This window comes from Peromyscus leucopus, chromosome 7 (assembly GCF_004664715.2).
Source record: "Peromyscus leucopus breed LL Stock chromosome 7, UCI_PerLeu_2.1, whole genome shotgun sequence".
NCBI lineage: Eukaryota > Metazoa > Chordata > Mammalia > Rodentia > Cricetidae > Peromyscus > Peromyscus leucopus.
The window spans coordinates 66,279,204-66,302,505 of record NC_051069.1 but is presented as its reverse complement, the minus strand read 5'-3'; the positions used below and the strand labels follow the sequence as shown (position 1 = coordinate 66,302,505).

Genomic DNA, 23,302 nt, shown 5'->3' with positions numbered 1-23,302 from the left:
CACTAGTGCATGGTGAGATGGGAAATGAGAACTTAAGAAGGGGAAATACCAAAATCTAGTTTTTAGTTTCCTGACATTTTCATTTCCTGTGACTTTTCAATACAAAAGCTCATGGGTATTTTTCCTTAACAACAAAATGAACTTTCAAAGCACATCTGACTGAGAAGCCAGGTTACTGAAAAGCACAAGACTGGCTAGCAGTATTTCAAGGCATGCACTTCTAGGTGCCTTTGGGATTGGGTGAGCCAGGTGCAGCAGCCCTTCTAATCAGCTTGACATTGACTGGTTACTCTCGATTCTGATGCCCAGGTACATCTGTGCAGGGTGCAGCCTCCCAAACATAATGAATCAAATCAAACAATAGCACTTTGGTGGTGGTGATGGGGGAAGGGGGTTGGGGTGTGTGTGTAACTATTAAAGTTTGGCATTTTAAATTCTGAATTGCCAGAGTTAAAAGAAGAGAGAAATGGCTTGTCCCTGTGAACCAATCAACTGAGGCACAGATAAGTACTAGTATTTTGATACAGAGATTTATTTATGCAAGATGCAATAAACACAACAAAGAGGTCCCTCAGGGTGATGGGAACTCTTTCTGTACCCAGGCTTGTGCAACCTCCAGACATAAAAAATACATATTTTTGTTTCTTCTGTCTGGCTGTATGTAAGTGCACCACGGCGGTGCAGTGCCTGTGCAGGTCAGAAGAGGGCGAAATAACTCTGGAAATAGAATTAAGAATGTTTTTGATCTTCCATAAAGGTCCGAGATCTGAACTTGGGTCCTTTGCAAGAGCAGTTAGCGTCCAAAACGCTGACCCATTTCTCCAACTCCGTTTTCAATATATTTAAAGACACCCATCAACGAAAAAAATTGAATCTTACAGCAATCCCCCGGACTCCCTTTCCCCCCCAAAATCCTGACTTTCTGATCAGCTCCCCTTTAGCCTGGTGCACTATCACAGGAAGTCCGGCCAAAACGTTGAGATCTTGTTTTAACTTCTACAACTCTCTAGCTCACTGGAGTATTTTTAAGAGTCTTGGTAAGAAAGGAGTTAGTATAGTTCAGGGTGCATCATAACGTATTGTTGATATTAACTCAGCGTTTAGCGAATCCAGTACTCCTAAAATGTCAGCCTTCCAGGCTTTGACCGAATCTTGCGTGACAGACTTTCTGATCTGCGCCTGCGCGTTGCTATAGTAACGCTCCTATGAAATCTAGATTTGGTTTCTGAATTACGACAGTCGTAAACTGAGGTTTCCTGACGGCTTCCTCGCTTTACGACAGCAACAACTATGGCGGCGTTCAGTGGAAGATTCGAAAGTGCTAAGAGTATCGAAGAGCGAAAAGAACAAATCCGAATTGCACGGGCGGAAGTATTACGCCAGGTACCTCCGCTTTGGAGGGTTTTCTTTCTTCCTTTTAAAACTAGAGCTTGCACTGAGGGCTTCATGCATGCTAAGCCAGCACTTTCCGAGAGAATCAATCTTTAGTTCTTAAAATGCTTTCGTTTTTTGTCTTAGACAGATCTCGGACAGTTATTTAGAGTTGTAGGAATTGAGACTCCCGGGAGTTATCTCACAACCAACTCTCATCACTTCTATAACTCGCCTTTTCTAGGTGTGCTCTCTGTCTCTCTCTCTCCTCTCTGTCTCTCTCTCTCTCTCTCCTCTCTGGAGAACTGGCCAATAGCAAGGTAGTAAAAGGATAGGTGGAGCTGGCAGGCAGAGTATAAATAGGACAAATCTGGGAAGAGTGATCTAAGATCTAGGAGCCAGAGAAGGAGGAGGACTGCAGGGCTCAGCCACCCTGCTACACCACAAGCCACGGAGTAAGAATAACATTTACAGAAGTTAGAGAAAAGGAAAAGCCCAGAGGTAAAAGGTAGTTAGGATAATTTAACTTAAGAAAAGCTGGCTAGAAACTAAGCTAAACTAAGGTCAAGCATTGATAATTAAGAACGAGCCTCTGTGTGTGATTTATTTGGGAGCTGGGTGGTGGGCCAACCACACAGTTCCCCAGAGTTTTCTTGAGTGCGAGCAGCAGGAAATATTAGATAGAAGGATTTAGATTGTGGAGATAAATAGATAGAAAATAAAGGATAGCCTCGAGAGGGCCTGGAACCTATTCCAAGGAGCCCTGACTGTCTCTGCCTCGGGGTATTTATAGAGCTGCCAAGGGGTGGAGCAAAAAATCCTCCCCCAGCACAGCCAAGAGCAGTCCATCTCAGAAACCAGCACTCAGGCCTGTGGTCCTAATCCTCTCTGTGGACCTGCTGGGTAAAGCCACGAGGAACCTGAAACGGGCTCCCACAGGCCCCTCAGAAAAGAGCAAAAATAAATAACAACAGGGATGATGGCAGTTAAAGTGATTCCAAGTTATACTTGAGACAGGGAGAAAGGAAGACATAAGCTAGTACTGGACAGGATACTATGTGTGATTTGTACCCAGATTTACTGAAGATTGGTAGTCCTAAAGAAAAGCTGTTGTTAGGTTTTTTAAAATCTTTCCTATACTAGTAGAGGCAAATTTATTGTCAAGAACAGACCATTTTTTTAAAAATAATTTATTTAATTTTTATTTTATGTGCATTGGTGTGAGGGTGTCACATCTCCCAACTGCAGTTACAGACAGTTGTGAGCTGCCATGTGGACCCTGGGAATTGAACCTGGGTCCTCTAGAATAGCAGCCAGTGCTCTTTTTTTTTTTTTTTTTTTTTTTTTGGTTTTTCGAGACAGGGTTTCTCTGTGTAGCTTTGCGCCTTTCCTGGAACTCATTTGGTAGCCCAGGCTGGCCTCGAACTCACAGAGATCCGCCTGGCTCTGCCTCCCGAGTGCTGGGACTAAAGGCATGCGCCACCAACGCCCGGCCAGTGCTCTTAACCACTGAGCCATCTCTCCAGCCCAAGAATAGACCATTTATTGACTAGGAATCTTTATATGAAAGTATTACCAATTTTTCTTTTTGTATTTGAAAAGCAGTTGTATCAATTGTCAGTTTGTCTTTCATATTCTTTTGTTTTAGGCCAAAAGTAATTTTGAAAAAGAACAAAGATGCAAAGAACTTAAGCAACTTCGAGGTGAGGACACATGGATGCTACCTGATGTGAATGAGAGAATTGAACAGTGCTCACAGGTGAATATCAACAGATGTGCTTGATGTAATGATAGGACTTATTTTCTTGATTTTGTATTTTTAGGAAGGGCCTCTCTATGTAGCCCTAGCTGGTTTGGAACTTGTTATGTAGACTAGGCTGGCCTCAAAAGCACAGAGATCTGCCTGCCTCTCCCTACCCAGTGTTGGGACTAAAGACATTAAAGGCATGTGCCAATATATCTTGCTTATGTCTTTTCTTTTTAAAGTATGGTTCAGGTTAATATTGAGGAACAATTTTGCTTTGTATTTATATTCTCTCTCTCTCTCTCTCTCTCTCTCTGTGTGTGTGTGTGTGTGTGTGTGTGTGTGTGTGTGTATGTATGTATGTATGTATGTATGTGATGGTATGTGTGCAGGTCAAAGGACAACTTACAACTTGCCTGAGTCAATTCTCACCTACTTTATGGATTCTGGGTATTGAACTCAGGTTGTCAATAACATGTTCACTGTCAAGTGGTTAGAATTATTGAAACTTATCTCTTTAGGCAACAAAATGTCTGTCTTGACCACAAGTTTATCATGATATGAAAAGGTTTTGTTATTGTGTTGGCTGGTAGATTTAGTTAAAATCTGTGGGCTATTTATAGGAATCTTCTAGATCTGAAAGTACATGTTGTAAGATTCATGTCTTTTTATTTAGTTAGTTAATTTTTTTCTCTTCATTTTTTCCCCCTTTTATTTTATTTTATAATACCATTCAGTTCTACATATCAGCCACGGGTTCCCCTGTTCTCCCCACTCCCACACCCTCCCCTTCCCCCCAACCCATCCCCCATTCCCACCTCCTCCAGGGCAAAGCCTCCCCCGAGGACTAAGATCAACCTGGTAGACTCAGTCCAGGCAGGTCCAGTCCCCTCCTCCCAGACTGAGCCAAGCGTCCCTGCATAAGCCCCAGGTTTCAAACAGCCAACTCATGCAATGAGCACAGGACTTGGTCCCACTGTCTAATTGCCTCCCAAACAGATCAAGCCAATCAACTGTCTCACCTATTCAGAGGGCCTGATCCAGCTGGGGGCCCCTCAGCCTTTGGTTCATAGTTCATGTGTTTCCATTCGTTTGGCTATTTTTTTTTTTCAGTAATTGAGTAAAACCAAAATTTATTATAAGCCACAGTGGCCCTAGGGACCTCCATGCTATATATATAGCCTCCATGGTTTATGGGTTGTGGTCTGATTGTTCTCTATTTTGTATCTAGAATCCACTTATGAGTGAGTACATACCATGACTGTCTTTCTGGGTTTGGGTTACCTCACTCAGGATGATTTTTTCTAGTTTCATCCATTTGCCTGCAAATTTCATGCTTTCATTGTTTTTCTCTGCTTAGTAGTACTCCGTTGTGTATATGTACCATATTTTTTTCATCCATTCTTCCATTGACGGGCATCTAGGTTGTTTCCAGGTTCTGGCTATTACCAATAGTGCTGCTATGAACATAGCTGAGCATGTATCTTTATGGTATGAATCAGCATTCCTTGGGTATATGCCCAAGAGTGGGATGGCTGGGTCTTGAGGCAGTTCGATTCCTAATTTTCTGAGAAACTGCCATACTGATTTCCACAGTGGTTGTACGAGCTTACATTCCCACCAACAGTGGAGGAGTGTTCCCTTTGCTCCACATCCTCTCCAACATTGACTGTCATTGGTGTTTTTGATCATAGCCATTCTGACAGTTGTAAGGTGGTATCTCAGAGTCGTTTTGATTTGCATTTCTCTGATGATTAAGGATGTTGAGCATTTCTTTAAATGTCTTTCAGCCATTTGTGATTCTTGTTTTGTGAATTTGCTGCTTAGCTCTTTAGCCCATTTTTTAATTGGACTGTTCAGTATTTTGATGTCTAGTTTCTTGAGTTCTTTATATACTGTGGAGTTCAATCCTCTGTCAGAGTGGGGTTGGTGAAGATCTTTTCCCATTCTGTTGGCTGTCTTTTTGTCTTATTGACTGTGTCTTTTGCCCTGCAAAAGCTTCTCAATTTCAAGAGGTCCCATTTATTAATTGTTGTGCTCAGAGTCTGTGCTGTTGGTGTTTTATTTAGGAAATGGTCTCAGGTGCCAATGCGTTCAAGAGTGCTTCCTACTTTCTTTTCTATTAAGTTTAGTGTAACTGGATTTATGTTCAGGTCTTTGTTCCACTTGGACTTGAGTTTTGTGCATGGTGACAGATATGGATCTATTTGTAATGTTACATATTGAGATCCAGTTATGCCAGCACCATTTCTTGAAGATACTTTCTTTTTTCCATTGTATAGTATTGGCTCCTTTGTCAAAAACCAGGTGTTCATATGTGCATGGATTAATGTCAGGGTTTTCAATTCGATTCCATTGGTCTGTATGTCGGTTGTTATACCAGTACCAAGCTGTTTTTATTACTATAGCTCTATAGTAGAGTTTGAGGTCAGGGATGGTGATGCCTCCCAAGGTTGCTTTATCGTATAGGATTCTTTTAGCTATCCTGGGTCTTTTGTTTTTCCATATGAAGTTGAGTATTTTTCTTTCCAAGTCTGTGAAGAATTGTGTTGGAATTTTGATGGGGATTGCATTGAATCTGTAGATTGCTTTTGGTAAGATTGCCATTTTTACTATGTTAATCCTACCTATCCATGAGCATGGGAGATCCTTCCATTTTCTGATATCTTCTTCAATTTCTTTCTTTAGAAATTTAAAGTTCTTATCAAAAAGGTCCTACACTTGTTTAGTTAGTGTTATCCCAAGGTATTTTATATTATTTGTGGCTATTGTAAAGGGTGACGTTTCTCTGACTTCTTTCTCAGCCCTTTTATCATTTGTGTATAGGAGGGCTACTGATTTTTTTGAGTTGATCTTGTATCCTGCCACTTTACTGAAGGAGTTTATCAGCTGTAGGAGTTCCCTGGTAGAGTTATTGGAGTCACTTATGTATACTATCATATCATCTGCATTAGTGAAAGTTTGACTTCTTCCTTTCTAATTTGTATCCCTTTGATCTCCTTTTGTTGTCTTATTGCTCTAGCTAGAACTTCTAGTACTATATTGAATAAATATGGGAAGAGTGGACAGCCTTGTCTTGTTCCTGAATTTAGTGGTATCACTTTGAGTTTCTCTCCGCTTAATTTGATGTTTGCTGTTGGCTTGCTATAAATTGCCTTTATTATGTTTAGAAATGTTCCTTGTATTCCTGATCTTTCTAAGACCTTTATCATGAAGGGGTGTTGGATTTTGTCAAAGGCTTTTTCAGCATCTAATGAGAGGATCATGTGGTTTTTTTCTTTCAGTTTGTTTATATGGTGTATTACATTGACTGATTTTCTTATGTTGAACCATCCTTGCATCTCTGGGATGAATCCTACTTGGTCATGATGGATAATTGTTTTGATGTATTCTTGGATTCGGTTTGCCAATATTTTGTTGAGTATTTTTGCATCAATGTTCATGAGGGAGATTGGTCTGTAGTTCTCTTTCTTTGTTGCATCTTTGTGTGGTTTGCATATCAGGGTAATTATAGCCTCATAAAAAGAGTTTGGTAGTGTTCCTTCTGTTTCTATTGTGTGGAACACTTTGAAGAGTATTGGTATTAGTTCTTCTTTGAAAGTCTGGTAGAATTCTGCACTGAAACCATCTGATCCTGGGCTTTTTTTGGTTGGGAGACTTTTGATGACTGTTTCTATTTCTTTAGGGGTTATTGGTCTATTTAAATGGTTTATCTGGTCTTGATTTAATTTTGGTATGTGGTTTTTATCCAGAAAATTGTCCATTTCTTCCTGGTTTTCCATTTCTGTGGAGTATAGGTTTTTGAAGTATGATCTGATGATTCTCTGGATTTCCTCATTGTCTGTTGTTATGTCTCCCTTTTCATTTCTGATTTTGTTAATTTGGGTGCTCTCTCTTTGCCTTTTGGTTAATTTGCCTAGGGGTTTGTCTATCTTGTTGATTTTTTCAAAGAACCAACTCTTTGTTTCATTAATTTTTTTTTTTTTGTATTGTTCTCTTGTTTTCTATTTTGCGGATTTCAGCCCTCAATTTGATTATTTCCTGGTGTCTATTTTTCCTGGGTGAGTTTGTTTCTTTTTGTTCTAGAGCTTTCAGTTGTGCTGTTAATTCATTGGTATGGGATTGCTCCATCTTCTTTATGTGTGCATTTAGAGCTATTAATTTTCCTCTTAGCACTGCTTTCATAGTGTCCCGTAAGTTTGGGTATGTTGTACTTTCATTTTCATTGAATTCTAGGAAATCTTTAATTTCTTTTTAATTTCTTCCTTGACCCATTGATGTTTCAGGTGGGCATTATTCAGTTTCCATGAGTTTTTGGGTTTTCTATAATTTTTGTTGTTGTTGAGGTCTAACTTTAAGGCATGGTGGTCTGATAAGATACAGGAGGTTATTCCAATTTTTTGTATCTGTTGAGTTTTGTTTTGTGGCCAAGCATGTGATCAATTTTTGAGAAGGTTCCATGGGGTGCTGAGAAGAAGGTGTAATCTTTTGTGTTAGGATGGAATGTTCTGTAGATATCTATTAAGTCCATTTGAGTCATAACATCTGTTAGGTCATTTACTTCTTTGTTAAGTTTCAGTCTGGTAGATCTGTCTTTTGGTGAGAGTGGTGTGTTAACATCTCCCACTACTAATGTGTGGGATTTGATGTGCGTTTTAAACTTTAGTAGTGTTTCTTTTATGAATGTGGTTGCTTTTGTATTTGGAGCATAAATGTTTAGGATCAAGACTTCATCTTGGTGGATTTTTCCTGTGATAAATATGTAATGTCCGTCCTGATCTCTTTTGATTGATTTTAGTTTGAAGTCTATTTTATTAGATATTAGGATAGCTACACCAGCTTGTTTCTTAGGTCCATTTGCTTGGAAAGCCTTTTTCCAGCCCTTTACTTGGAGGTAGTGTCTGTCTTTGAAGTTAAGGTGTGTTTCTTGTAGGCGGCAGAAGAATGGATCCTGTTTTCTTATCCATTCTGTTAGCCTGTGTCTTTTTATAGGTGAGTTGATACCATTGATATTGATGGATATTAATGACCAGTGATTGTTAATTCCTGTTATTTTTTGTGGTTGTGTTGTGTTCTCCTTCTTTGGTGTATGTTGGTGTGTGATTATCTATTGCTTGACTTTTCATGGATGTGTTTAACTTCTTTGGGTTGGATTTTCCCTTCTAGTGCTTTTTGTAGGGCTGGGTTTATTGACAGGTATTGATTAAATCCGGTTTTATCCTGGAATATTTTGTTTACTCCACCTATGGTGATTGAGAGTTTTGCTGGGTATAATAGTCTGGGTTGGCATCCGTGGTCTCTTAGTGTCTGCATAAGATTTGTCCATGATCTTCTAGCTTTCATAGTCTCTATTGAGAAGTCTGGTGTTATTCTGATGGGTTTGCCTTTATATGTTACTTGGTCTTTTTCTTTGCGGCTCTTAATATTTTTTCTTTGTTCTGTGTGTTTAGTGTTTTGATTATTATGTGACGAAGGGACTTTTTTTTTTTTTTGATCCAGCCTATTCGGTGTTCTGTAAGCTTCTTGTATCTTCATAGGTATTCTTTTCTTTAGGTTAGGAAAGTTTTCTTCTATGATTTTGTTGAATATATTTTCTGTTCCTTTGAGTTTTTATTCTTCTCCTTCTTCTATCCCTATTATTCTTAGGTTTGGTCTTTTCATGGTGTCCCAAATTTCCTGGACGTTTTGTGTTCCGACTTTTTTGTCTTTAGTGTTTTCTTTGACTGACGAATCTATTTTCTCTATTGTGTCTTCAGTGTCAGAGATTCTCTGTTCCATCTCTTGCAATTGGTTGGTTATGCTTATTTCTGTAGTTCCTGTTTGTTTAGTCAGGATTTCTGTTTCCAGCATTCCCTCAGCATGTGTTTTCTTTATTGTCTCAAATTCATTTTTCAGATCTTGGAATGTTTCTTTCATCTGTTTAATTGCTTTTTCTTGGCTTTCTTTGATTTCTTCCCATTTTTTGTTGGTTTTTTCTTCCATTTCTTTAAGGGAGTTTTTTATTTCCTCTTTAATGGAGTTTTTCATTTCCTCTTTAAGGGAAGTTTATTTCCTCTTTAATGGAGTTTTCATTTCCTCTTTAAGGGAAGTTTTTATTTCCTCTTTAATGGAGTTTTTCATTTCCTCTTTAAGGGAAGTTTTTATTTCCTATTTAAGGGAATGTTTCACTTCCTCTTTAAGGGCCTCTATCATCTTCTTAAAGTCATTTTTAGGATTGATTTCTTCTGTTTCTTCTGGCTTGGTATGTTCAGGTCTTGCAGGTGTAGAATCACTAGGTTCTGATGTTGCCATATAGGTCTTTATGTTGTTGCCTGTATTTTTGCACTGGCGTCTAGTCATCTCTTCCTCTGCTCGGTGCAGGTGGTGTCTGTGTCTGAGAATGCCTCTCTTGTTCTAACTTTTAGTCTTGGTTCACTAGGAGTTCTTGGTTAAATTGGTGCTATTGGGCTGTTTCTTCAGGAGCAGTTGATCTCAGTCGGTGAAGTATATACTTCTGATTCTGGTGATCTGGTTTGGTGGCTGGGCAGTGCCTTCTTCAGTGTTCCCAGGTCACGTTTTGTTCATTTGTCAACTTCTCAGCTGATCTTGTTTCTTCAGACTTCAAACTGTAGGGATCTGAATCCTCTCCCGGATGGATTTCAGCTGAGCGGGGTAGTCTCACCAACACCTCCAAGTTGTTGGGTTTCGCAGGATCAGCAGCTGGGCTCTGGGTTGGCCTCAGATGGAGTGTTCAGATTCGTTCTGGTTCCATCCCACGGAGATAACTTCTTCCCCGAGTGTTGGGGTTAGAGGCGTCCCTGTTCCAAGCTTTTGATTAAGAGCTAGTTTTCACTAGCTCTTCAGCGGGTAATAGCTCTGTTTCTGGTCTTTATTGCGACTGTGTTTTGGCTACTGTCTGCTGGGCCTTCCTGCCTCCGCACCGGGCCTGCCTGCCTCTGCCGGGCCAGTCTACCTCTGCTGGCCGCTGCTGCGGGCCTACCTGCCTCTGCTTGTTGCCGCTGCCGTGCCTGTCTTCCTCTGTGGGCCACCGCCAGCCAGGTCTGTCTGTCTCTGCTGGCCTCCACCGCCGGGCCTACCTGCCTCTGCCTGTTGTAGTTAGTTAATTTTTATCAACCTTCTTTTCTCTTTTTACAAAGTTTTAGCAGTTTGCTTTCTAGCATGTGCCCCCACAATTGATGCAAGGTTTTTTTTTGTTGTTGTTGGTGGTGGTGTTTGTTTTGTTTTTAATTGACAAATGTTAATTATTTATATTTACAGAGGACACTATGATATTTTGATTTATGTACACATAGAAAGATTTAGTTGAGGTTATGTACCTTTCATCCACTCATTTTTTTTCTAATGAGAATATTAAAAATATGTTTTTTAGAAATTTTAAAATGTTTAATATGTATTAGTAACTGTGGTCCTGCTCCTACACTGCCTATCACTAAAACTTAGTGGATGTATATATATATATATATATTATTTAATATCTGTCACATACAAATAATTTAACCAAAACTTTCCTCTCATATCTTTTCTGGTAAGAAGTCTGAACTATTACATTGATCAGTAGTGCTTATCTTACAGAAAGAATGTTAAAGGTTTTTAGAGAATTTTGTTGTGTATAGTCATGATCTTTGTGTAAAGTTTCTTGGTGCATGGATTTTTCTTTCCATTCAAAATGCCTTCCTGTTAAAATTAGGTAAGATTAAATTCTATTTATACTTGTTCAAAATTATTAGGAACACTCTGTGAAGAAAAAGAAGAAAAAGGACAAGCATTCAAAAAAAGTGAAGAAAGAAAAGAAAAAGAAGAGCAAGAAACAGAAATGTGAAAAACAGAGTGAGTCGACTGACAGTTCCTCAGTAAGTGAGCATCTAAGCCCTGCAGCTCTGGAGAGTAGTGCACTTGAGGGAATAATGTATGGGAACTGATGGTGCATGGCAGAAAATGCATGATAGAAAAATGTCTACAAGACAGCTACTTGAAGTTTGCTGGGGAAATGCTGGCAATGTAAATTATTGGTTTCAGAAAGAAAGTGGGATACCATTTGTTAATCTTTGTTGGAAATGTGATGATAATGAAATGTGCAGGGAAACTAAAAGGTGACTAGGAACACTGAAGAGTCACATGGAAAGGATATGAAAGCACTTGTACAAAAGTGGTTGGAAATTTTTAAGGCAGAGCAACAAAATAAGGGAGAAGAGTTTTAAAACACTGGAGTCTAGTTTTCTTTGTGTTTCTGTTTTCTCCATAGAAGGTAACATCTAAGTCTTCAAAATAGAATTTGTTTATTTATCTTTTGGCCAAAAAGAAGAGAATGTTGGGTAGCCAGTTTAGTCTGTTTGGACTCAGAGGAAAAAAAAAACCAAACCTTTCATACTTATTTTCAAGATGAAAGGGGTATGTGTAGATAGTGATGGCATAGAAATGTTTAGGGTTAATTACTTCTTCAGAAAAAATCGGGTTCTGTCAGCAGCAAGGAAGAGATATTACATGCTGGGTGTTTGTGGCGCATGCCTTTAATTCCAGCGCTTGGGAGGCTGAGCCAGATGGATCTTTGTGAGTTCAAGGCAAGCCAGGTCTACAGAGCAAGATCCAGGACAGGCACCAAAACTACATAGAGAAACCCTGTCTCGAAAAACAAAAAACAAAAAAAGAGAGAGATTTCATAGTCTTAGTGACAGGAACCATGCAAGGTAAGTGCTATGATCAGGTTTCCCTCTAGCACTCCAAATGTATGATGGATAGAGACTTAGATATTGGAGAAGGAAGGGGGGCAGGAAAGATGGGGATTCTAGAGCTTTATTTGGTTATTCAGTTGTGAAGGTGACAACATTTAGGTCTAGGAGTCAGCTTTAGCTCATGGAATTAGAATTGAATTGTGCATGCTTTACAATCTTACCAAGTCCAGTGTTTCTTTTCTTTTTTTTTTTTTCCTGAATTCTACTTTTCAACACGCAGGTGGAATCTAACAATGTTTTTTCAATTCTCCTTGATTTTTACATCAGCCCATTTGACTTAGTTGAAATTAATTTGGTCTGTAGACACAGGCCTCTGAACCAATCTGTTGTGGATAGAACTGGAGTTGGGGCTAGGAGGGTTGGACATATGCTCCTAGGGCAGTGATGTGGTGTTTGTTAGATGGTATATTTGACTAGTGTTTTGGAGTTGAAAATCAGCTTGGATAAGTGGGCAAGATGATCCTGTGATTTCTAATTTGAGATGTTGGGTAACTCAGTAATTCAGCAGAAGAAACAGGCTTTGTGGAAGATGAGGGGTTTATTTATCCTTGAGTTCATCATAACACTCAAGATGCTAATTAAGTCACTGAAGCTTTGGTTGGACAAAAAAGAAGAAAAAAGGTAATTAAAACCATGAGGATGAATATAATAGTCCCAAATGTAAAGAATAAAAAATATAGTAGTGAGAAGATGGAGCCTCAAACAACATATGCCTAAAAATAGAGTAAAGGAGGAGGAATATAGGAAGGAAATGCAGAATAAACAATGAGGGTTGGACTGGAGACTATCTTGAAAATCTTGAACATGAGTCATCAACAGAGTTGAAGTTTTGGAGATAAAGACTGGAATATTTTGTTGAGCTTGGAAATATCTAAGCCATTTATCAAGTTTGAAGAGTTGGTACTAGATAAATGTGTATGATAGTTATGAGTTTAGAGAAATGTTTGATTGGGCAATTACTCGTTGAGTAATATTGTCTTAGAAATGGAGTAGTTGGAAGATGAATTGCTGCTACAAGTGTACAAAAGGCAAGAAAACCTCCCCTCAAAAAAGATGGGGATTTGAAATGCTTCAGCATACAAATCTAAGCCATCAGAGCCCTTTCTTTGAAGCAAACCAGAAAGAGAGCAAGGTGGCTAGAATGAGACCAAAACCCTTGGAGGAGGACCTGCCTGCAGCAGGGAGTTGACAGGAGATTAGACCAAGCACAACGGTAAATAATTTTTGCCAGGGGCTTGGGGGGACTAGGTAGGAAGCAAAGTGATCTCTTTTGCTAAAGTAAGAGGAGAGATCATTTGTTGTAAGTATAGGAAATGTTAATTGGTAGAAAACTCTAGGAAGGTGTGAAGAAGATAACAGTGGTCTGGTTATTAAAGTAGGTACAGAGTAGGCAAGCGTGATTGTGGTTTCTGTGGTCATAGAACTTACTACCTAACCAATTAAGGATCAGTAAGGTGAACTCTAGTTTCTTTAGTGTCTAGTTAACTGAAGTTGCAGGTGGTGATGATGACTTTTGTGGTTGGAACTGTGGTGATAAAGTTCCCAGTGGCTCGAACTAATGAAAAGTCATTGGTCAGCATATGGTAAGTCAGAGAAAACCTCCACTATAGAATTCCTATGACAGAACTTCCTGGAACTCAAACCTCTTTGTTATTTTACTTAATTGTAGCAAATTGGCCATCTTCTGAAAAAAGTACTGTTTGTTTCAGGCTGTAAATTCCAGTTTTAATGCATGGCATAAAGAATTGTGATTGAGGCACTAAATTGATTTGACAATATAAACTTGAGTTAGGATAGAAATACATATGTAATGACCTTTTAAAAAAAGTATGTAAATATGAATAAGCTCTGGCATTTCAATCCAAATTAAGGAATGAATGAATGAATGAGTGAATGAATAGAATCTGCTTTGCTTTGGGAAACAGTTGGCAGTTGATGTGGCAGAGTATAAATATGTTTTACATATTTTAATATATCTCGTGACAGATATACTTGTGACTTAAGGGCTAGAGAGATAGCTCAGCAGTTAAGAGCATTTGCTGCTCTTTCAGAGGTCAGAAGTCTAGTAGTTCTTAGCAGCAGGCCAGGGATGCCCCCCCCCCCCCATGGATCACTAAATGAGAAAATGCAAGGAGGCATTTCCTCAACTGAGGCTCCTTCCTATGATGACTCTAACTTGTGTCAAGTTGACACAAAAACTACCCAGTACAACTGACTCTTTGTCAACTTGACAAACGTATCACTATTAAGCCATAACCCTTCCTTTCTTATTCATTCTTAAGATCTCACATTAAGAACATAAATAACTTTAAAAGTCCCACTGTCTTTATAAACTTGAACACATTAAAATTTTAGTAACCAAATTTTTAAAATCCAAGGTCTTTCAAAATTCAAAGTTTCTCAACTGTGGTCTCCAGTAAAATATGTTCTTACTTTAAGAGGAAAAAAATCAGGGCACAGTCCCAATCAAAGCAAAACAAAATTCCAATTATCCATTTTTTGGGATCCATTCACGATCTTCTAGACTCCTTCAAAGAGCTTGGGTCACTTTTCTGGCTCTGCCTTCTGCAGCACACACAACTTGTCTTATATTCTCCAACTGGCTCCACTCCATTGCTTCTCCTGTTCTTTGTGGTTATCCTTTGGTACTGTCATTTCCAAAATGCTGGAGTTCCTCTCTGCAACTTTCACCAATAGCCACCTCTAATAGGCTCTCTTCATAGTGTCAAGCCTTGCTTCTTTTCATCACCACTTCAGTCCTGGGCCTTCAGCTGCTATATGTTCACTGAGCCTATATGTTCACCAGTGGCTTTTCCTGGCCTCTCATAGTGCCAAGCCTCAGCTGCTCTGTATGACCCCTTCATGCCTTCAAAACCGGTGGAAGTAAGCCACTAAGCAGCTCTCCTCTATGGCCTCTGCATCAGCTCCTGCTTCCAGGATCCTGCCATTTTTGGAGTTCTTGTCCTGACTTCCTTCAGTGATGAAAAGCAATGCTGAAGTGTAAGCTAAATAAACCCTTTTCCCCACAATTTACTCTTTGGTCATGGTGTTTCGTCACAGCAGATAGACATCCTAACTAAACCAATTTGTGTGTGTGTGTGTGTGTGTGTGTGTGTGTGTGTGTGTGTGTGTGTGTATCTGAAACACATGGTCTTGATGTCCTGGATCGGTAGCTATGTCTGCCTGTTGTGAGTCATCAGTGTGAGTGCTAAGAACTACTAGACTTCTGTCCTCTGAAAGAGCAGCAAATGTTCTTAATTGCTGAGCTATCTCTCTAGCACTTAAGACACAAGTATGTCTGTCAAGTATATCTGTCAAACTCCTTTACATGGGTGTTATTTCCCGATACTATTGAGACAAACTTGTGAGTTCATTTGGACATTGGTAGAAATTGAGCCTTGCTATGGTGTTTTCCTTTCTAGCTTTTAATTTTATTTTTTGATATAACTTATGAGAGGAAGAATGAATTTGGCTATGTCTTTTGGGCTCAAACCAAAGTAGGATTTTCATGTTATTTGTTGAGATTTTCCAGTATTATTTTTAAAAGGGGAAAACAATGAAATAATCTCTTCTAAGAAGCTGAATTATTTCCACTTAATGCCAGTATTTTATGTATAAGTATGCAAATTATAAATGTCATGTATATGCTAAATGTTTCTAGAGCTCTGATGAGTGGGTTGAGGCCGTCCCTTCCCAGACACCTGTTAAAGAAAAGACCTGGAAAGTGAAAGACAGAAGGCCAGAAAAAGCATGTGACAGCCACATTATGCAGGTGAGTACCCACCTGATTTAGAGAGAAATGGCTTCTGAAAGCAGATGAGTATTAAACTGATGGTAATAACTTCAGGAGAATTATACTTTAGCAGTAGTTCATGAACCCTCTCCACAGAAATGCTGAATGCTGGTGTTCATACTGGCCTTGTCCTGATGTGGAAGGTAGATGCTCATCTGTGCTGCAGCCCTTCAGAGCTCTCTCAGCTGTGGTTGTTGGCATTTTCCTCTTCTGTTGGATTTACCTAATACTAGAAATCTGAATCTCCTGTCTAGTTCAGTTGCATCTTTTTTTTTCTCTTCCCCTTATGTCATAGTTTGCTTAACAATGCTTATAGTTTTGAGTTCTATTCATATACATACCTAAGAAAGAATATAGTTTACCCAATTAGCCACAGATACAGGAAGAAAGGTGAACAGGAGCTAACAATTCATTACGTGTGCCAGACTCTATGTTGGCTGCCTTTCATATGCATTTGTTTACTCCTTAAAACAAACTTGAAAGGTGAGTTCTTTACCCCACTTTCATAAGGGAGAGGCTAAGGTGCAGCAAAATGAGAAGCGTGTTGAGAGTGGCTAACCACATAGTGTTTGCTTCTGGCTGGTGCCTGCAGTTTCTGATACTGAGAAGGTCTTAAGTACAGATTGAAATGGTTTCATTCTTTTAAACAGCGGGATGAGTGGATGACTGTTGATTTTATGTCTGTCAAAACTGTGTCCTTATCATCACTCAAAGCTGAAAAGGAATCTCTAAGGAAAATAGAGCGGGAGAAAGCCCAAGCGCTAGAACAGGTAAGGAATAGTTGCAATGCTTTAATTTTTTAATTTGCCGTATGTGGTGGTATTGTGTTCCCCAAAATATTGTGCACCCTAATAAACTTACCTGAGGTCAGAGAACAGGACAGCCACAATATTAAACATACAGGATAGGCAGTGGTAGCACACACCTTTAATCCCAGCATTCCAGAGGCAGAAATTCCTCTGGATCTCTGTGAGTTCAAGGCCACATTGGAAACAACCAGGCATGGTGACACACGCCTTTAATCCCATGGAGTGATGGCAGAAAGCAGAAAGATATATAAGGCATAGAGACCAGAAACTAGAACCATTTAGCTGGTTAAGCATTTGGCTGGTTAAGCTTTTAGGCTTTTGAGCTACAGTTCAGCTGAGACCCATTCTGGATGAGGACTCAGAGGCTTCCAGTCTGAGGAAACAGGATCAGCTGAGGAACTGGCAAGGTGAGGTTGCTGTGGTTTGTTCTGCTTCTCTGATCTTCCAGCTTTCACCCCAATAACTAGCCTCGGGTTTGATTTGGTTAATAAGAACTTTTAAGATTCCTGCTATAGCCATAAAGTAAATGCCTTATTTGTAATAGCATTTTATTTGTGAAGTATGTTTTTTAATGATGTTTGATAACTAAGAACTGTGAAACAATTTTTTTAAAAGCACTCATACACATAAAATAAAAATAAAAATGTGTTTTTTAGAGAAATATACTAGATTCTGGCTGGAAAGATGGGTCAGTGGTTAAGAGCATGACTGCTCTTCCAGAAGACCCAGGTTCAATTCCCAGAACCCACAGTGGGTGATTCAGGGCTGGCTGTAACCCCAACTTCAGGAGAGCCAATACTTCTGGCCTGGGCAGGCATCTGCATACATGTTCACATATTTACACCGAGACACAGGCACATAAAATATATCTTTTAAAAGACATTCTAGATGTGTAAATCTAGGTAAATGGGGTTGAGCAATTATTGTCTGTTACACGACCCTTGAATTACAGTTGAACCATCAACTGAGCCTTCTTTATGTACACAAATTAGTTATAATAAGAATGCTTTCAAGATGCTTAGAGTGCCATAAGAAATATTAAGCAAGCGTGGTTGTTATTGTTTTCACTTTGATGTCAAGAAAATAATGGGGAATCCTTAGAGACCACAACATATAGAAATGCTGAAGCTTGTGGCTTTCAGAGATTGTCTTAAAATTTACCTTTAATGTAATATAGATCAACAAGTGAAAAATATAGCCAACTGATTTTGAGAGTTCTGTGGTCAGTGTTGTTTTTTGTTTTTTTGCTCCCAGTCTAATTTTAAAAGTAAGTTATAGTGATATATTGTATAACTTAATAAAATTTGCCTGAATATCAGAGAACAGAACAAGCCACTAGATTAAACATAGATGCCAGGGAGTGGTGGCACACACCTTTAATCCATCTGGATTTCTGTGAGTTCAAAGCCACCCTGGATTACATGAGATTGATTCAGCTGGAAGAGAAACAGAGCCAGACAGTGGTGGCACACACCTTTAATCCCAGTATTTGGGAGTCACATACCTTTAATCCAGCACTTGAGATCTCATGCCTTTGCTTGGGAAGCTCACATGCCTTTAATCCCAGCACTAACAAGGAAATGATGGCTGGGCGGAGAAAGGTATATAAGGCGTGATGAGACAGGAACTGGCCTTTTCAGGCTGAGGAGTCCTAGAGGTAAGACGTGGCAGTGGCTTGTTCCTTTATCTCTCTGATCTTTCAGCATTTACCCCAGTATCTGGCACCAGGTGTTTTACTAAAAGACTTTTTAACATTCAAGCTGCAGTAAGTATGGTAATTGTGTTGGTTTGTAATCAAGCTGCTACCCTTGTGGAACATTGGAAAACAGGATTTTTTTGAATGTCTTACCTAAACTTTGGAATGTCTTGTGTAAGACTCTGAGTTAGATGTCAAAGTTTTGAGAAATGGTAGGTGCTCAATAAAGACACATGAACATTAGTTAGACATTGTTACCTGCAAGTTAAATAACGTGTCTAAAGAATTTTAAATGGTTTGTTGAGGCTTGTATATTCGACTGTTAGCCTCAAATTAGTTAGTAATCATTTCCATGGTGGATTGACTTTTACACTCTAAACTTTCAAAATGTCTTGTTCTAGTCCAAACTACAAGAAAGAGAATTGAATCCATATTGGAAGGACGGTGGGACAGGTCTACCATCAGAAAATTGTATACCGGCAGTTACTAAAGGTATTTTTATATTTTTTGTGGACTCGTAGGCGAGGGGTAAATATGATTAAAGTTTGTTATATATGTGTGTGACAATGTCATAATGAAACCCACTATTTTTGTAGTTAATATGCACTAATAAAAGCATACAAATTCTTTAAGTTTAGTGTTCTTAAGAGAATGATTTGAGTTTATATATAACAAAATATTTACGAAATTCCTGCAGTCTTTTGAACTCTTATTTACATTATTATTATTTAGAAAGTTTACTGTTAACGTATTTTGGAGCAAGATGATTCAGTATATATTGTGCATAATGACCATCATTTGCAAGTTTTTAGCTTAAATGGGCAAAGTTTAAGACAAAGCATGATCATGGGAAACTGTATATTGCATTTGTTTGTTAATTCTATAGCAAAATATAAAAATATATTTAGTGTAACATTTATTCAAATAATGTATGAACATTAAAGATGCAATTTTATTGCTTTTAGAAGTTCTTCATTTGTCAGCATTCATAAAATTTGTGGTGTTCTTAGGAGGTGTTTTTCAGTTGATGGAGCATCACATAATGCTTAGTATGTTGTATTGCCAATTCAGTGATAAGTCCAATTGCAATTTAGCCAGAATAAAATAAAATTGTGGATAATAATATTATCCTTTTGTCTTAGTTATTTATCAGTAATATTCTATTTATGCTGGTCCCAAGTAAACACACAAAGGCTTATATTAATTATAAATGCTCAGCCAGTAGCTCAGGCTTGTTACTAGCTAACTCTTAAACTTAAATTGACCCATATGCTTTGCCATGTGGCTTGGTACCTTTTCTTAGTACGGCGTGCCCATCTTGCTCTCTCTGCATCTGCTGGTGACTCTCTGACTTCTCCCTTCCTCTTCCTAGAATTATCCTAGTCTGGCTCTTGAGCTCAGTCTCTTCCTGCCCAGCTATTGGCCAATCAGCTTTTTATTAGCAAATTAGTGTAATACATATTCATATTGTAGAAAAGAATTGTTCCACAGCAGATTTTTATTTATAGATCATTTCTATTTGGCTCCTTCTTAAGAGTCTTTATTGTCTGTGAGCATGAAGCCACCAAATCCACTCAAAAACATCTTTAGAATTTTTACTTAGTAATTTTACTTAGTTATTAGTGACTGTACATTGTAGGCAGAGTTTTCCTGTCCCGACATCCCACTCCAAATAACCACTCAGAGTCTTAATATTAATTTAAATGCTCAGCCAATAGCTCAGGCTTATTACTAACTCACTCTTACATTTTAAATTAACCCATATTCCTTATTTATGCTCTGCCATATACATGGTGGTACCTTTATTAGCATGGCACATTCATCTCCTGCTCCCTCTACATCTGAGTGGCAACTCCTCTAACTCAGCCCTCCTTTCCAGTGTTATTAGTTTGAATGTCCCACATATACTTCCTGCCTTGCCACCATACAATCGTCTTTTTATTAAACCAATTCAAGAGACAAATCTTCAGGATTATTCCACTGCCGCACGTTTTTATTCTGCTTTTAGCATTGACAGAAATGTCTCTACCAGATTAAGTATTAGTAATAGTAGTCATACAAAGCTTTCTAGAAAGTTAACAGGTAGGGAACAATCAGTGATTGGGTGATTTGTCTGTACTCATGTGAGTAGTAAGGGACCAGGCCTCAGATTCACATTGGAACATTCATTGCTGAAGATTATTGAGAAGACTGATTTCTTCATGTGCTTGGTAGACACTGGTTTATGGGCTTTTTCACTGAACTCTTGTTGATTCTTCCTCCTCTTCTCTTTTTGGACTTTTCTGTCAGAATCTTTAAGTTGAAAGGATTGTTAAAGGTGGCTTTAATTAGCTGCATTATTTAACATGAAGATGGAATAGTTCAAAGAAATGATTTGTTTTTTAATGTTAAAAATATATAGTACTAACAGTGTTATGCCCAAATCACCCCCAGAGAGACCACTTAAGACCAAGGATGCCCGGAATACAAAAGCAAGGTTTATTTTCATTTCTAATTGAAACAGGGAACTCTTTGTCTCAAGCACTTACTCATCTCAGCGCAGCGAGGCAGGGAGGAGTTGCTCTTTCTTTGTGAGGCTGGCTTTTTAAAGGCAAAAACCATGAGTCCCTGCAGGTTGTGGGGGAGTTAGTATGGGTACAATTCTAATTGACTAAATCTTCCTGGGCCTCCATGTTACCTTATTTTAGTTTGTCCGTTTACTCTGTTAGAACTTTTAGAGCCTGTTTCCATAGTTGAGAAGTGCCATTTCCGGTGCTGGTTAATCAGTCACCACCAAATGGCCTGGCTTTTGGCTGGCATTTGGGGCACTCTTTTTGTTAATTAGTTGCTACCAGATGGCTGTACTTTTAAGTTCCTGGGGCTGGTGCTGTCATTTCCGGGAGCTTGAAACTGGCCTGGGTCTATCTATATTAAGATATCTTTGTCTAAGCCTCCTTCGTCTTAGAGAATACAGTGAGGGTCTCACAGCATCAAGACTGAAGTCTAGGTTTTCTGATGCTCAATTTATTGTTTTTTATGTATTAACTTGTCTTCTGAGAGAAATGGAAGAGATTTCTAGTGTTTCTTTGGTAGTGGTTTATTACAGCATAACTTATTAAAACCTTGAAATTAAAACTGAATTCTAGACTTACTTGGATAAAAATAGGTTTGGAATACCTAAATGTGGCACACTCTTGAATTTACTGTAATTATTGACAGACCATTTTTTTAGCACAGAAGGCTGAAAAAAAACTTGCTATTTTCATGGTGTGAATTATAGTGTGTTTAACAGTTTTCATGAGTGCTAAATATTCATTAAAGACTTGTTGATTGAATCTGAGAATGCTGTTGCAAGTGAGTGGATCTGTTTCCTTTAAAATATTAAATTGGGTGATTTCTCAGTAGTATATTAGTATCATTCCTAGTGATAACACTAAAAAGACTGTTAAGTTTATTTTATCAACCACAGTTGATGATGCACAGATATTCCTAAAGTTAGGATTCAAGTTGTGACTGAATTTTTGGGTTTTTATTCCTGTTAGGTTTCCTTAATACACAGTAGCATATGGGAATCAGTCTTATTTTTGTTCTCCTGGATTTCTCTCTAGACTGCTAATATCTTAGTGACAGTTGAGGAGAGATTTTCATGATGCCCAGTTGTTACTTGATTAGTTTTCTAGATGATTCTGTGGACTCAGTGATCTAATTATGTAGTTGGAACATTAATAAAGACATAAATTACTGGGGATTTTTTACTTATCACCATGCTGACTGCAGATTTGGGTTAATCCTTGGGTGCTTACAGCCTGTAATTTACACTATATAAGTAGAAAAGAACAAGTGAAATAAACTTTTGAATGAAAAATGACATCGTGAGAGATCTAGGCTTTAATCACAAAGTGTTTTAAATCTTTAAAGAAAGGCCACATTGTATTAAAAGTATTGCTTAGGAAATGTTGAGTTTTGAGTAAAACAGTACGATTAATTTGAATATATATTTTTTAGATAAAATCTCTTTTGCTTTTGGTTCTGTCTCTGAACTTAAAAAAATATTTTTATTACTTTTATTTATGCATACATGTGGAGGTGGAGTGCTATGTGAATGGGAATGCAGGTGCCCATGCAGGCCAGATATGTCATTCTGGAGCTAGAGTTATAGACAGTTGTGAGCCAACTGATGTGAGTGTGGAAACTGAATTCTTGGGTCATCTGATAGAGCAGCACATGCTCTTAACCGCTGAGCCATTACTTTGTTCATTCTTAAGCCTCTTATCAAAGTCTGACATACATAGGAAAAGTACCTAAACCACAGATGAAACAGAGTGAAGTTTGTCATAGAGTGTAGATGAATTTTAAATGTTCTTATTAAATAAATAAAAAACAAAACAACAACAACAACAACAAGAAAAACCAGGGAGCCAAATGTGGGGGTGAATGCCTTAGATCAGGGAAATAGGGAAAGCCACTAGCCAACCTTACCTCAGCAACAAATGCGCAACTTCCTGTTTACCCACACCTATATGCCTTGCTGTTCTGCCATCTGATTTGCTCTTTCCACCCAGCTACTTCACTTCCTCTTCCTGCTCAGCTCTGTTACTTTCTATCTGTCTGTACAGACCTCCAGAACTTCATGGTTAACTAGTGTTAGAATTAAGGTGTGTGCCACCACACCTGGTTCTGTTTTCAGTGTGGCCTTGAATACACAGAGATCCTGCCTGCTAAGTGATAGGATTAAGGGCATGTGCTACCACTGCCTGACTTCTTTGTTTACTTACAATGGCTGGCCTTTTTCCTCTGATCTCCAGGCAAGCTTTATTTATTAAAGCACAAATAAAATATCACCACATTTCAGCACAAATAAAATATCAACACAATAGAGTGTTGTGGAAAGGCAGCACACAGTTGGAGAAACAACAGTTTTAACAACTCAAGAATGTTTTTGTTCCCTGCTAGTAACTCTGTCACTGGAAGGTTTAATCATTATCCTATTTTCTAGTACCAAAAATGAGTTCTACACTTCATCTTTTTTATTCTTTTGTCCACATTTGAAGTTCTTCCATATTGTTGTGAATAACTGTAGTTCATTTATTCTCTTTGTTGTATTTAAGAATGGATCAGGATCTCCATGTCCTCTTTGGTGATGGACTTTTCCACACTTGAGCTATTGGTAGGCTGTTCTGT

At 38.5% G+C, this 23,302-nt stretch overlaps 1 protein-coding gene across 1 annotated transcript in view; it reads left to right on the top strand.

Annotated features, from left to right (window-relative positions):
• The first annotated feature begins 1,260 nt into the window (after positions 1-1,260).
• Positions 1,261-23,302, top strand: part of Cwf19l2 (CWF19 like cell cycle control factor 2) — a 92,046-nt gene continuing 70,004 nt past the window's right edge. Inside the window, 6 exon segments of the mRNA XM_028893013.2 lie at positions 1,261-1,383; positions 3,020-3,130; positions 10,843-10,965; positions 15,506-15,616; positions 16,288-16,407; positions 18,544-18,634. Of these exon segments, the coding sequence (XP_028748846.1) occupies positions 1,291-1,383; positions 3,020-3,130; positions 10,843-10,965; positions 15,506-15,616; positions 16,288-16,407; positions 18,544-18,634 (649 nt within the window). The 5' untranslated portion in view covers positions 1,261-1,290.